The sequence below is a fragment of the Topomyia yanbarensis genome, chromosome 3, assembly GCF_030247195.1.
Source record: "Topomyia yanbarensis strain Yona2022 chromosome 3, ASM3024719v1, whole genome shotgun sequence".
In the NCBI taxonomy this organism is placed as follows: Eukaryota; Metazoa; Arthropoda; class Insecta; order Diptera; family Culicidae; genus Topomyia; species Topomyia yanbarensis.
The window spans coordinates 375,863,106-375,877,082 of record NC_080672.1 but is presented as its reverse complement, the minus strand read 5'-3'; the positions used below and the strand labels follow the sequence as shown (position 1 = coordinate 375,877,082).

The 13,977-nt window shown below is 36.8% G+C and overlaps 1 protein-coding gene across 7 annotated transcripts in view; it reads right to left on the bottom strand.

Moving 5' to 3' along the window:
• Window positions 1-13,977, bottom strand: part of LOC131693655 (sodium channel protein 60E-like) — a 695,995-nt gene that overhangs the window by 97,437 nt on the left and 584,581 nt on the right. For all 7 annotated transcript variants that reach the window (XM_058981667.1, XM_058981672.1, XM_058981670.1 and 4 more), the window contains exons 5-8: window positions 10,584-10,804; window positions 10,252-10,358; window positions 10,040-10,119; window positions 9,708-9,799 (exon numbers count right to left, since the gene is read on the bottom strand). In XM_058981667.1, coding sequence (XP_058837650.1) covers window positions 9,708-9,799; window positions 10,040-10,119; window positions 10,252-10,358; window positions 10,584-10,804 — 500 coding nt within the window. The remainder of the gene's footprint in view (window positions 1-9,707; window positions 9,800-10,039; window positions 10,120-10,251; window positions 10,359-10,583; window positions 10,805-13,977) is intronic.

Genomic DNA, 13,977 nt, shown 5'->3' with positions numbered 1-13,977 from the left:
CGATGAACGTTCATTATATTTACAAACGGGATAGAAAACAGTGCTGCTGAATCTATTATGGCTGCTTCTCATACACATCAACATTTCATGCCAATTGAATAAAAGTCCTGAATGACGATATAGCTACGTGTATTGTTAATAGAGACATGAATAATAATTACATTAAATTTTCAAATGCAGCTAGCATTGTAAATTCATGGTTGAAGTGCGAGCTTTGAGGTACAATTATTTTCAGCAATTGTAAAAAACATGCAAAAGGAATCTGGCAACGATGAACGCTTTCTGTCTTAAGATTTACGGCAGGGCCTAGTAGAGATAATTAAGAAGAGCAAGAAGCCTGTTGTCGTCTCTTCTCTTAGGTTGGACCGACTGACCAATGTCAAAAACTCTCCAAAGGAGATGTTGGCAGTGTGAATCTCTTCACATCTCTAAATATTGTCAGATTGATTGTCAAAGTAAATTTGACACGAGATTTTGACGTTCAGATACTTTTTAGTTGGACAATGATCCAACTAGCGGAGGTCCAACTAAAAAGCGGTCCAGTTAAAAAGTGTCCAACCAGCGAATCACGACTGTACAAAAAAATTTTGTTCACCTAATACAACAACCCTAGTAATAATTGAGGTTTTATCAAATATTATACATTAACAATATAGTCCACTCCTGTAAATCCTATATGAATCATAAAAGACATAAATGTAACGCCATCTGTTGATGAAAAAGGATTTTAATCTCATAAAACTATCATTCTGCGATTAGCGTGTGCCGTAGAATGAAATGTCAAACGCGTCCACGAATTAGAAGTGCAAAGTGGGCAAAATTGCTCATGTGTTGGTATTTTTCCTGAAATATTAAGTATACTGCTGGACTCGCGCAACGTAAGAATCAATAGTATCGTTACAGTTGAAACCTGGAAAATCCAACCAGCGTCAATCGTTTTTTCACTTGTTTAGTACTAATCCATGATGTCGGAAGCATAGGCAAAATAACAGTTTGAGCTCAGTGTTTACCGTGCTGGATATTTAGGGAGTTTATCAGTGTAATTTGTATTTGCGTCATCTGCATGTTAGGGTTTGTTCTTTAAACTACACAAAAAATATAAAGAAATTTAAACGACATGTAAATCAATACGAATGTAAACAAAGATTGAATCAAAAATTTGATTGAAAATTACGTTAAAATCAATTGGAGCATCAGACAGCATACAATTTTACACTTTCATTCGTGTAATATTACATGTCATTCATTTTACAGCAGTATTCGAGTAAAAATACATTGAAGTGCCTTGGTTTTCCGTTTAAAGTAACTATAATTTTCAATCCACGTGTAAAATTATAATAAAATTCGTTGAAGAAAGCACGACAAGTCGTGTGTATTTGTGGTGAAACTTAATTTTACATTTATATTCATGCTCCAAATATGTGCATGAAAATAAACTTAAAATTACAAAATATTTTTTCTGTGTAGCACAATCTCCAGCTATGTTAAATAATGTTATAAGTACACGTAAGCAAATGGTCAGGTTTTCAGTATTTTCGTCAGCAAAGATTTTTTGTTTCCTTATTCCTGTGTCTCTCAATGAGCTGGTCAGACTACGCAATTATCGTTATCTCATGTGTGTACTATAATACATTCATCAGAACGATGTCATATAGATTTCTCCTACTGGAGAGAAAATAAATTCAAAAGCTTTTTTCCCTAATTGAGAAATGCTGCCACCTCTACTATAATGTATTGTAATGTACTGAGAACTGTCATTACGTGCGGCAAAATTTACAGTGTAGTAGTTACCCTTTGTGCCATAGCGGCGCTAGTGTGGTATCTTTTAAGGTATGTAGAAGTGAACTATATTGTCATTTTATAATATTTAGTTTTATGATAGTTTTATAGCCACACATAAAACCTAGATTTCACTTGTAGCGTGCTATAAAACTTCAATTGGGTCATTAAGCTATCCGAATAGAAATGCACAGTAACAAAACCATGATTTTCACTGTGACAGTACAGTAATTTTACAATAATTTACAGTAAGTTTTAGTGTTATACTACAATACAAAAACAATAAACTTTAACGTTTTTACAGTAAATTTCAATGTAAAATAGACTTTTACAGTGAAAAAGGGGGGTGGTTATGTATCTTAACATTAAAAAAATCAATTTTTCTCCATACATGTTTTTCTCGAAAACAGTAAAATTTAATGTGAATGCACTGTATCAGGGGGTGAACAGTGAAATTTATTGTTACATGAAATTTTATTGTAAATCTACTATGAGAACTTGGCATCGAACAATGTTGAAACAGTAATAACTATAATATTTATTGTTTTATGATTATTTGTAGGGTAAATGCTATTGTAAAATTCTATCCGGGTATATATAGTTTTTCGTTCCATTCGATAAATTTTGGGTCCAATATACATAACATTATGTCGAAAGGGTGGGCGTAGCGTAGTTGGTAAATCAATTGCCTTGTATGCAGCGCACCTGGGTTCGAGTCCCGACTCCGCACATTAAAAAAAATCGATGTAATACGTAAAAGCGATTTTTTTGTTTTATTTAAATAAATCTTATTTAAACATAGGCAGCCATACATAGGAAAACTGCGGTTGTTTACATCTTGCCTATCAAGACAACACTCAAAATGAAAAAAGGTAAATGCATTGGATGGTATTTATGTCAAATAAAAATAACCCTGTGAGAAAACCGGGAAAACATGTATTCATTTTGCTGATAGAGCATCATTTGTCGTGAAATTCAATATGTCAAATGCATCTGATAGTGTCAAATCAAGACTCTCAACATATTTCTTTATTTTAAATTTAAATTTTATTTTGAAAGTTGGAAAAAAACATCAATCACGAAAATCAGCTTTATCGATGTATGTAAAAAAAAAAGATTTTTTTCTCATTTAATGATCCATTTGTTACTTAGACATGTATCTTTAAATCCTGTAACATTGGGTACTCTTGATCATTACCTCTCACAAACACTTGCGAAATGTATAGGAATAGCAAAAATAACTTACACAGCACCTGCTAGTATTAATTGAACTAAAATGTTTTTTTTGCGAAGCAATCATGATATGAGTTATTGAAAATTGGAAAATCCAGCCAAACAGCACTATTTTACCGCAAATATCTGGCTTGATTTCGTGCTGGAGCTAAAATTTGTCGTGCATCTAAGACGGTAGTTTCATTAGTTACTTTGTCAGCTTAGGTAGTTAGGGATCATCCATAAATGACGTAGCATTATATGGGGAAGGAGGAGTTCTGTATATTGTGATGATGTGTGACGACAGGGGGTAGAGGGTCATGTCATGCTACGTAGCTTTTTTAAAGGGGAAAAGAAAACAATTTTCAAAAAAAATTACGCTGACAAGGGGCTGGAGCAGGGATGGGGGAGGGGTGTGTTTAAAATCACTCAAAAAATGCTACGTCATTTATGGATGACCCTTAGCTTAACTTTCGTGTCTATTAGTCATAGTGTGCTCCGTTTATTTAGCACTAGCAAGGACTTTATTTTAGCATGATTTTCAAAACTATTCATATTACTGACAGGACATGGATTTACACATTATTCATATTGTTCTTACGATTCGAATTGACTGAAAAATAATGACAGGGTGCTACAGTAATTTTGTACTTTTCAAGTAACCTAGTATAGGTTGTAGATCTCGCAAAATGCAACACAATGTTTGAAAAATGTTGCAATTTTTTCTTTTTCCCAAAACACTTATAGAATTTAGAATCTGTTGAGAAATGACCGCGTAGAAAAAAAATCCCGAAAAATGTTTTTTAATTGTAAATCAAGATTTTGAGGGTACACACAGGTTTTTTATGCGGTTATTTTTTGCGCGGTTTTTTACGAGGTTTTTTACGCCGATTTTCCAATTAACGCGATATATTACATATGGGTTATAGCGAATTGCAGTAAACAGCAAGTCGCCATCTTGGATTTCGACATGGCATCAAACATAAATTCATACTCGTCAAGACCATTCCGACAATACCCATATTGCATGGGTTGTAGAAAATTAGCGCTAAACCGGAAGTGCCATCTTGGATTTCAAAATAGCGTCAAAAATCAATTTCTTGCACCTACTCGTCAAAACCATTCCGAAAATACCCATATTGTTGAGGTGCGGGCCATAAGGAATCCAGACCCGTCTCTTCCATCTTTCCGAAAATCTTCTAAGTCTTTTGCATTCAAAAGGACTTTAATATTTTTACAAAAAAACGTGTTAATTGCGAAATCCGTGCAAAAAAAACTTCCAAATATAAGTCTTTGGCTGAGAATTTTCGAATAATCGCGTTTTTTAACGCGGATTTTCGAATTAACGCGGTTTTTTTACGCGTATTTTCCAATTAACGCGGTTTTTTACGCCGTACGTATCCCTCGCGTAAAAAAAATCTGGGTGTAGTGAAGGCGAGATAGTACGTTTTAAACCCAGACTGGTACTCGTAGTTTTTCACTGAAGCTGGGTTTCTATTATACGGACATATATTAGCGCATTTCCCCAAAATTCCATGCGGCCTTTCCCGATTGAAAGCTGAATGGCTCCGTGAAACACCGCGCTTAGCCCATCTCATAATATCGCGAATTTGCATAACGAAGGGCTGAATGATAACACATGTTGTTCCAAAAAAAACAGCCCTGCGTTATGCAACGTTTTGTGCAGGTTGATTATACCAGGTGCAAGTGGTGCCAAATTCGCCACGTTCAGTTTAATTCAAAAGGTTACAGAATTAATAAAATTGGTTACCGTAAAACGGGGGAACATTGATCAATTTTTTTTACAGTTTTTTGAATAACTTTCTTCAAATTAGGTAGATGTAGCTTTTTGCATTTTTAAAACAAGCACTGGTACCTATAGATTGAAAACGTCCACATATGTTGTTTGGTAATTTATTTTGATTTTACTATAAAAATAAAATAAATTTGTTGTAAATTATCCTTCGTTGTTTTCGGGGTAACTTTGATCAGCAAAATATGTGTATCGAAGTAAGAAATAACGCACCGAATGTTGTGTAAGTTGCATATCTGCAGGCGATTTGACCAGATTGAAACGAGGCGTGAAAGATGTATCATTTTCAATTTGAACTTATGTTCATAAAAGGTACATTAAGTGACAAAATAATAGTTGCCGGTAGATGCTGAACATGTTTAGAATATTGATTGTATTTTGTTTAGATGATTTTGTTAGAGGGAATCATCTTATTGCACGCTACTGAAAAAAATCTCATTTGATCAAACTTACCCCGGTGATCAAAGATATCCCGTTTTACGGTACATGAGTTAAACTAATCAATCAATTTCTGTTTTAAAAGCTGTCCTTGCGTTTAAAACAAAATGGGAGGCTTATTACTACCGCTACTTTACTTAATTTCAAGCGCAAATAGTAAATACAAGTGCTAGTTACAACAAAAACTTATTGGGAACCTTAGGCAATTAGGCAGGAGTTGGTGCGGCGTGTACGTTTCAGTGTATCTCTCAATACTCTTCTGTAGCAAAAATGAGGGAGCTGAGACGTCAATTGACTTTTGTGAATCAGGAAGATTGGTATGTGGAAATTAAGGGTAATTTCTTGATTGGGACGCTCAAATTAATAATTGTTTTGAGTCAACCCGCTGGATTTGAAATAGGGAAGAATCGAGTGTTCCGACCCAAACAAGCATTTTACGGTCTGGGCCATGTTTCCCGAAATTGAAATCAGTGATTCCACGACTATTAGCAAGCCTGGGTTAATGTTGGACAGAGAATGGGCCAAAATCGAAAACGAAAAAAGCAGATTTTTTCCACACCGTTTGTTAGATCTTCATAAAAATCAATCAGCTTATGTAGAATGTTGTTAAAGTATTCCTGATTGATTTTTATGAAGATGTAACACACGGTATGGAAAAAAAACTGCTTTTATTGTTTTCGATTTTTGAACAGAGGTTCAACCTTAAAACGCAACGAATATGACTTCTGTCTCACCAACAGGCATGCCATTATCCCAGATTTATCTGGCACAGCCAGAGTTTTTGGCAGCTTTCAGACAAAAAGACAAACTTCTTATTCTGCCAGATTTTTAAGTTTTAGAAGATGCTACAAACATATTTTGGAAATTTGGGTAATAATGTCTCAAATTTTACAAAAATCCTTTGATACATGGTCTACGAAAACTAAAATATATACCAAATTTCGATGACTTTGAGGTCGCCGTCAAGTGCCAAATAGTGGAAAAATAGTGGCAACCCTGTTCACCAATTCAAGAAAAAAGTTTCTACACGGATACGAAAAACTACCAAAAGTTGAGCTCTTTTAACTCAATCTCGGGGTATCGTGGAATAAGGTAAAATTAGGTCAACCGTGTTGAAAGTAGTTTCCCTTTAACCACGGCAAAAACCACAACTCATTGACAGGGTTTTTATACTCAACCTTGAGTTAATTATGCCTAAATTTAAGTTGAAGCTACCTAATTTTGAGTATACCTCAAACAACTCAAAAGTACCTTATTCCATGGAAGGCCTCGACTGAGTCGAATCTCTTTGTTTTTGACAACACTAATAAGTGCGAAAGCGACGCAAGATTCAAAACTACCTAAATTTAAGTTAAAAGAACTTATTCTGCGGGTTGTTTTATTTTTCCGTGCAGCGGTGGATTACTTTGCTGGAAATCAGTGTAGAGCTACTGACGAGTATTGCATGCATCTGAAGCGTGTATTAAGATACCCATAGGGAAACATCGACGGTAAGATATTGTACTATCGTAATAAATCTTCAGAGATATTGAGGACTTTTGCTGACGCTGATTGGGGATAATGACCCCAATGATATGCGTGACATGGGTGAGCAACCTTGAACATGCTCAGTTCAGTAGAACCTTGAACATGCTCAGTTCAGTTTGACTGGAAGTAAAGAAGCCAGTAATCGTGTACGAGGACAACCCTGTATTTCAGTAACGGTGGAACCAAGCAAGCATGCGCGAGGGAAGTAGCTTGAACTTGAACACTTTTTCGTACGAGAGCTTGTTGAAAAATTATGACTACAGCTAAAGCACAGAGAACAGACTTATAGGCCAGAGCAAACTTTTCTGAAAAACCTGTGTAAACATTTGAATGAAAATACGTTGAAAATCACCATCGCATGCATGAATCATCACTGTATCAAAGTTGTTATGCAAGGTCCGTATAGCGATTGCTGGGAGATCGTAACACCGGCTAGTGACAAGTTGCTACTAGCTGATAGCATTTTAAAATGATAGCTTTATTTCTTACACACATTGAAAACATTATTTGTATGTCAGTTCTCAGTGGCTAAAGTATCTGCAAATCGAGGGTTAAGTAGCGGATGTAATGACAAAGGGGATAGTTTGGCCGAAATTTCTGAAATTGAGAGATATGCTTGGGATCATTATTTGAGGGGGAAATAATAACAGTGTAACTGACTTAATATCAATTTGAATTACCCAAACTGAGTTTGCTGTGTAATGAGAGAAAAGTCAAAAAAAATGTTTACATATTCTTACATCTACTGCGAAACACGCGTTTTATGTCGTTTTTGCTTGAGACAGAAACTAACTTAGTTTCGGACCTAACTGTTGTCAAACCGTTTGTTTCAAGCCAGTTTTGAACCTAGGTTATGCGCCACTGAACTGAAAACCGAGTTGGGTTCCAACCTGAAATATATTTCAGGCTCGCTCACACCACTGCTGTTTTGCAAGAACCCAACTCAGTTCCATTAAAAACGTTTGTTCGAAGCAACTAAACTGGGTTAGTGACTGGGTTCTCAATCGAAAACGACATTAGTTTACTCTAAAGAGACTAGAATAACAAAGAGACGCCATCTTAATTCATTGAAAACAATTCAACTAGCAACCAGGCTACAAGTCACAGGCAACACTGCAAATGTGCAAGCCTCACCAAACTTGTTTGTTCTTATTCCGTTTGTTTCTTCTAACCAATATAAAAATCCGTTGCGACTTCTGGTTTGCTGAGTTCCTCGACCAGCTAAAATAGAGTTATATCCGCAGGAATCGTATTTTGCAGCAGCAAAACCATATTAGGCCAAAATTTATTATTTGCATCATTTCGTACTCGTTACCCTCATGCTGAATTTCGTGCTCCCATCAAACCAAGCCCTTTTTTCTTTAGCGATTCTAAACACGATGGTATTGTAACAAATTTGGTTTGAGGATATAATTTTCATCTTTAAAATCTTTAGTAATTTTAATGAATTGCATAACAATACTTCCTTAAAAACAATGCCGCATAATGCTAAACATTTACGACTGACAACTCTCTTGTTCGTTTGGAATGACATTGACAGTAAAATTGGAATTCCAAACGGAACATGGCGTCTCTTTGTTATTCTAGTCTCTTTAGTTTACTCTTGCTAAGAAGTTTGACAGCTGTGTTCCGGCTGCATAACACCGATCACAGCGCTACCTATAATCGTTCAGTGACTACACACATTTTTAATGAGCTCAAAGTCTGTTATCTGTGATCAAAACGCTTGAAAAGGCAAACTTTTTCACGCATACGTTAATTTGTAAATATAACATCATTTGAATATCGCTGTTGATTCTGCCTAAACTTCATTCCTTGAACCGGTCTGGAATAATTTCAATTTGATTTTCTATTGAATAGGATTATATTATGGTGACGCGTGGAACTTCGCTGTAAATACTGCGAGAACCAGGGATTTTGCGATTCGAGAGAAGTGATAGAAACATGCAAGATAACAAGTTCATCCAGCTCAATACCCAAGCTATCGAAAGATGTACGTTTAGAATTTTCTCATATGCTGGTGACTAGAAGAAGGTAGCAGTTCATGTATAGATAAACGCTGTGGATTTCGTTCACGGTTTCGATCGAAGCGCACGAGTCGTAACAACGTTTACAGTAACTAGCTTCTATTCAACAACCGATGCAGACTCTACAGGCGCAAGGGGATGTTCCTGGAAAGATTGCTGTTTGCATAAACATCATCCCGTCTGTTCGTTGCCGCTTGGCGTTGCTGATTGTGAAACTACTATAACACAGTAGGTATATAGTATATATCAGCGTACCAGTCGAACTGTATTCAAAAGGCTTTATCCAGTTACGCTATCTGTAACCTTCTAACGTGGTTTGGAAAAGCTATGCGATTTTGAATGCAATAGTTTTTCTCAGTGGGTGAAAGCAATATGCAAATATTTTTCTTCTTCCAAATCATTCGGTTTGAGACCTTCTCTTTGTTACGATCAAACCATGAAAAATGCCATGGAACCTAAACCCTCTGGCAGTACACCACGTTCAGAGATTCTAACGAAATTGTCTCAGATGGTTGCCTAAATGACACGATTTCCGGAGGGGTAATATACTGGACCAAATTGATAATCTACTATCACGTTTCACTCACTAAAGGTTACGTAGTATATTCATCCTTGGCAGATTGCATCTGTGGTCGAATTGAATCGTTAATTGAAACAGTTGTCCTCAGGAATCCGTTCCATCAATCGCTCCACCTCAACCCACCCTACGATGGGATGGATGCTGGCTGACTGAATCAGTTAGTTTTCGATTTTCGCAGTTCATTCATTGGGGATTCTCTGTTTGCTACCAACCAGTCCCATTTGCCCAGTTCAGTGCATCAGATGCTTTTGTTTTGTGCTCGCAATGTGTGCATTCGGTTCCGTTTCGGTTTATATTTTTTTTTTTGCTCGCTTCAACGGAAAATACTAACCTGGTGGACAGTGTCGAGCTCCGGTCAGGTTCCCGCACAGCATCGGCATACCCTCGTCATCGATTATCCAGTTGTCGGTATCGTTCACCCACCTAAATTGAAAAGCATATATATAGGGGACAAAAAAGAATAAACGCAATGAAACGATTGCAACGTAAGTTTTGGCCGGGAGGGAAACTGCAAACCGTGCAGCGGGATAGGTTAAAAAAGACGTCCATACAAGGTCAGTTGGCAAACATTCTAAATTTGGGATTTGAGTTACAAATTGCATCTGCCTGGTGAGGTGACAATGCAGGACGTCAGTTTTGATTGGACCCTGTGTGTATACGTACATCCGCCACTCCTCGTGAGTGATGTTCCAGCCTTCCGGCATATTTTTGACACATTTGTTCCGCAGTTCGCCCATGTACACCTGCGGAGGATACCGGGAAGTTTATTAAAATTTGGCTCTGTATGCAAAGAGGGAGTTCGTTTTTTGCCTTTTTTGAGTTTTTATTTATGGTTTTATTATTTATGTTTACACCGTTGTTTTGTTTTTACTTACCTGCAGTGCAAATAAAGCGAACACCATCAGGCAAAATATTGTCAACGTCATGACCTCTGCCAACTGTTTGAAAGAGTGCAGCAACGCATTGATGATAGTTTTCAAACCTGGAAAATAGGAAAATAAAGTAATTCTGATTATTACAATGCAAACCAAACCGTTATTGCATTAATTGACTTTCTTAAATGGAATAGTTTGAAGAAAGATAACAGAGATTTAGACTAGCGCACGTTTTATTTGAAAAACTGTGATCTTTCAAATCGAATTGCGTTGGCTCATTTTAACAGATTATTTAAAAAAAGGTGTAAAAGCTAGATTCAAACGTAACTCACCGGGCATTATCGACACCGTTTTGAGAGCCCGCAGTACGCGAAATGTTCGCAAACCAGCCAGGTTGCCGACGTCCAACGCTATCGTCGCGTAACCGCTAGTGATCACCACAAAGTCCAGCCAATTCCACGGATTCCGCAGGTAAGTGTACTTATTCAATATAAAACCCTTAGCTATCATTTTGATTATCATCTCGGAAGTGTAAATTGCTAAAAATATATACCTGAAAGGAGACAAAATCGGATGGAATGAAACGGATATCATATTCGGGTGAATTTTGTTAATAAGAAATACGAACGACTTTCTCTATGTAAGAAACGCAGATTTGTAATCATTTTCGGATAATGCACAATGACATTGTCATTGAGCTTATCATGCTAAATTTGGAAGCAAACCGCATCAATTTTTTTTTCTAAAAATATACTTATCTTAAGGGTGTCCCACATCAAATCGTATTTTCTCTTGAAAATTTGTGTAAAAGTAGTTTAGAGTGTATTGTTTACACTGTATTTTTATCGCCATCAGTTTTTCGACAAGTGATACAGATGGCGTCGCCCGAAACGCAACGTCGCGAAAACCCCGGGAAAATGCTCAACTCTCATCGGGACATCGGAAAATAAACTCGGAATCGAGCGGTCAACGGTGAGTCGTGTGATTAAACGCTACCACCAAATTCTGAGCATCGAATGGAAGTATAATTGCGGTCTGAGTGGATGTTCTATTAGTGATCAGGATCACAAGCGTGTAGTGAATTTGTATTGTCTGAAAGTTTGAGGCGGACTTCCGGCAGCTTCCGGGGCTACTGTTCTACACTGTCTAGCACAAGTTTGATGTTCCAGAGGAAGTAAGGAAGCAGAAACTCAAAGTTTGCCAAAAAGACATGATTTGACAAGCTCATGTAGCATACAGAGCGCAGTTCGTGACTACCGGGACTGTAAACTGGGAGTTCTACCTCAGAGAGTGTCTACAGAAGCGTCTGCTTCCTTTGTTTAAGCAACATGAGGGCCCTGCGATCTTCTGGCGGGGTCTAGCTTCGTGTCACTATTCAAATGTTGTCCTGGAGTGGTACGAAGCCAACAGTGTCACTTTCGTATCCAAGGACATGAACTCCCCCAACGCACGGAGCTAAGGCTAATCGAAAAATAGTGGGTAATTGTGAAACAGGCACTACGGAAGCATCCCAGCCCAGATGTTGTACAGAATCTAATGAGTGGAGTTACGCGTAAGGTGTGAGCGTACGGTTATTGTATTGAAGTTGAATGAAATAAATATACCAAGGCTTTCTAATGGGTTATATTTTATTGTCTGAAAGTTTGAAAAGGATCGGTCCGCCAGGTAATTTTCCGCCTACCAACTGAAGTATCGTTAATCGATTCCAAATCCGAATTTGCACCCCTGAAACTACTCACGACGAATTTCGCGCCAACTCGAACAAATGTTGGCAGCACCCTCTCCGATTTTAATGAAAGTTTCTGTATATGAGAACTTTGTCACAAAAAGCCACTCTACATACTTTGCTTTTCCAAAAATGATCTACACTGTCTTTTGAAAAGGGTCAAACTTCTTACCAATTTTTTTTGAAATGGCTATAGTCTAAAAATGACAAATCCTACAAAAAAATGTTGTAGGAGTGATTTACACATAATTAGTCGAATTTTTGAATAAAAATATTGAAAAAATTCTTCATTGACTTCTACACTGAAAAAAATCGATTTTAAAAATTTAAAGTCGATTTACAAAAAACCAAAAAATCTTTGATTTGGATGAAATTTTGTTCCAAAATAGGTAATTATGTTCCCTACCTACCGTCAAAAATTCAAGTTGGGTACTTTTAAGGAAAAAAAGTTATTTAAAAAAAACTTTTCCTTGTTCAAACTGATTTTTTTTTTCAGTGTATTTTTATCGAAAACTGAACCAATGAAAGTCATAATCATCTCAGAATCCAATTTCCCAACTGCTAGTTACCTGATACATACAAAAAGTATCAGTAACGAATTTGGTATAGTATCTCGGACTGGACTGAAACGAGACCGAAGGGGTTCGGAGATCTGGTACTAGAACACTTAGCGCACAACAAGACAACATGTTTTAGTATCGCGATAACCGCCACCACAAGCGCTGAGACCTCAATATGCCTAAGATGGGCCTTGCCATCATCCATTCTCTTGGAGCAAGGTTTGTTAATACCTTTGGGATTCCGTCAAACTATGGTAATCTGCTATGATTTTTCAGATAAATCTCTCAAAAACTCCCATGTTTTCTCCAAGAAATACAAAGAGTGCTTTCCATGCTCCATCAAACGAAGAGCCTCCTGTAACTGTAACGATATGGGCATGGTCGTTGATAGGTAAATATAAAACCATTAGTTTTGTGGGGAAAATGTAGGCAGCACAGCCTCTTTTATGATTGCACTCTCCACTACTACTATAATAATTAGCATAAAAGCAAATATTGTATATTAACAATATAGTCCACTCCTGTAAATCCCATACGAATCACAAAGGACATAAATGTAATGCCATCTTTAGACGAAAAAGGTTTTTAATCTTAATAAATAATCATGCTGTGATTAGCGTGCACCGTAGATTGAAATGTCAAACGCGCCCAAGAAGTGTAGAAGAGAAAGGTGGGCAGATTGCACGGCTCACAGAAACGAGGCTTGCTACTCCGCGAATTGACAGTTTTCGGTAACGTGAGAGAAATCGTTGAGATAAACAAACAAACGAATTTCTCGAAAGTTGTTAATTGACAATATTTGAGCTCCTATGGTGGAAAAAATAGTGTGCAATGGATTCTTGACATAAATTACGCCATAATTACACTAGACACAGTAATCAGTGCATCTATGTGATTATTAGCGTAAATCGGGAATTTAGCTGCATGCCATAGAAAACATATCCCACCGTAATTTTCTGTTCACAGCAAAGGTATTGGACATCGGCTTAGCTTCCTTGTGATTTATCAGGTGTCGAACATTCGTTCACTGAAAAAAATCCAAACGTTAATTCTATTTGCTTCAAACCGCTTAAAATTCATATGAAGAAGACATGCTATTGTTATCTCGCGCACACATACCTTCTATGTGTCAACTGTATAAACTATGTATGCACACACATAAGTTATATGTGCATATTGTTATAGAATGGGGTTTTATGTGCCTAATAGTTATGAAATGTGAATGTAAGATTAATATTTCTTGTAAATACACACATTAGGTTTATGTGCCAGCAAATAGTGTCTATATGCCTCCGTTAATTGCAAAAATCTATGTGTAAAATCAATAGGCATAACGTTTACTTTTTTTTGAGTGTTAGAAGCAAACAATATAGGAATTTCATATAATTGTTTTCGCCGACGATTTCTATGACGCGCGCTCGTCAAATGTTTACACTTTAA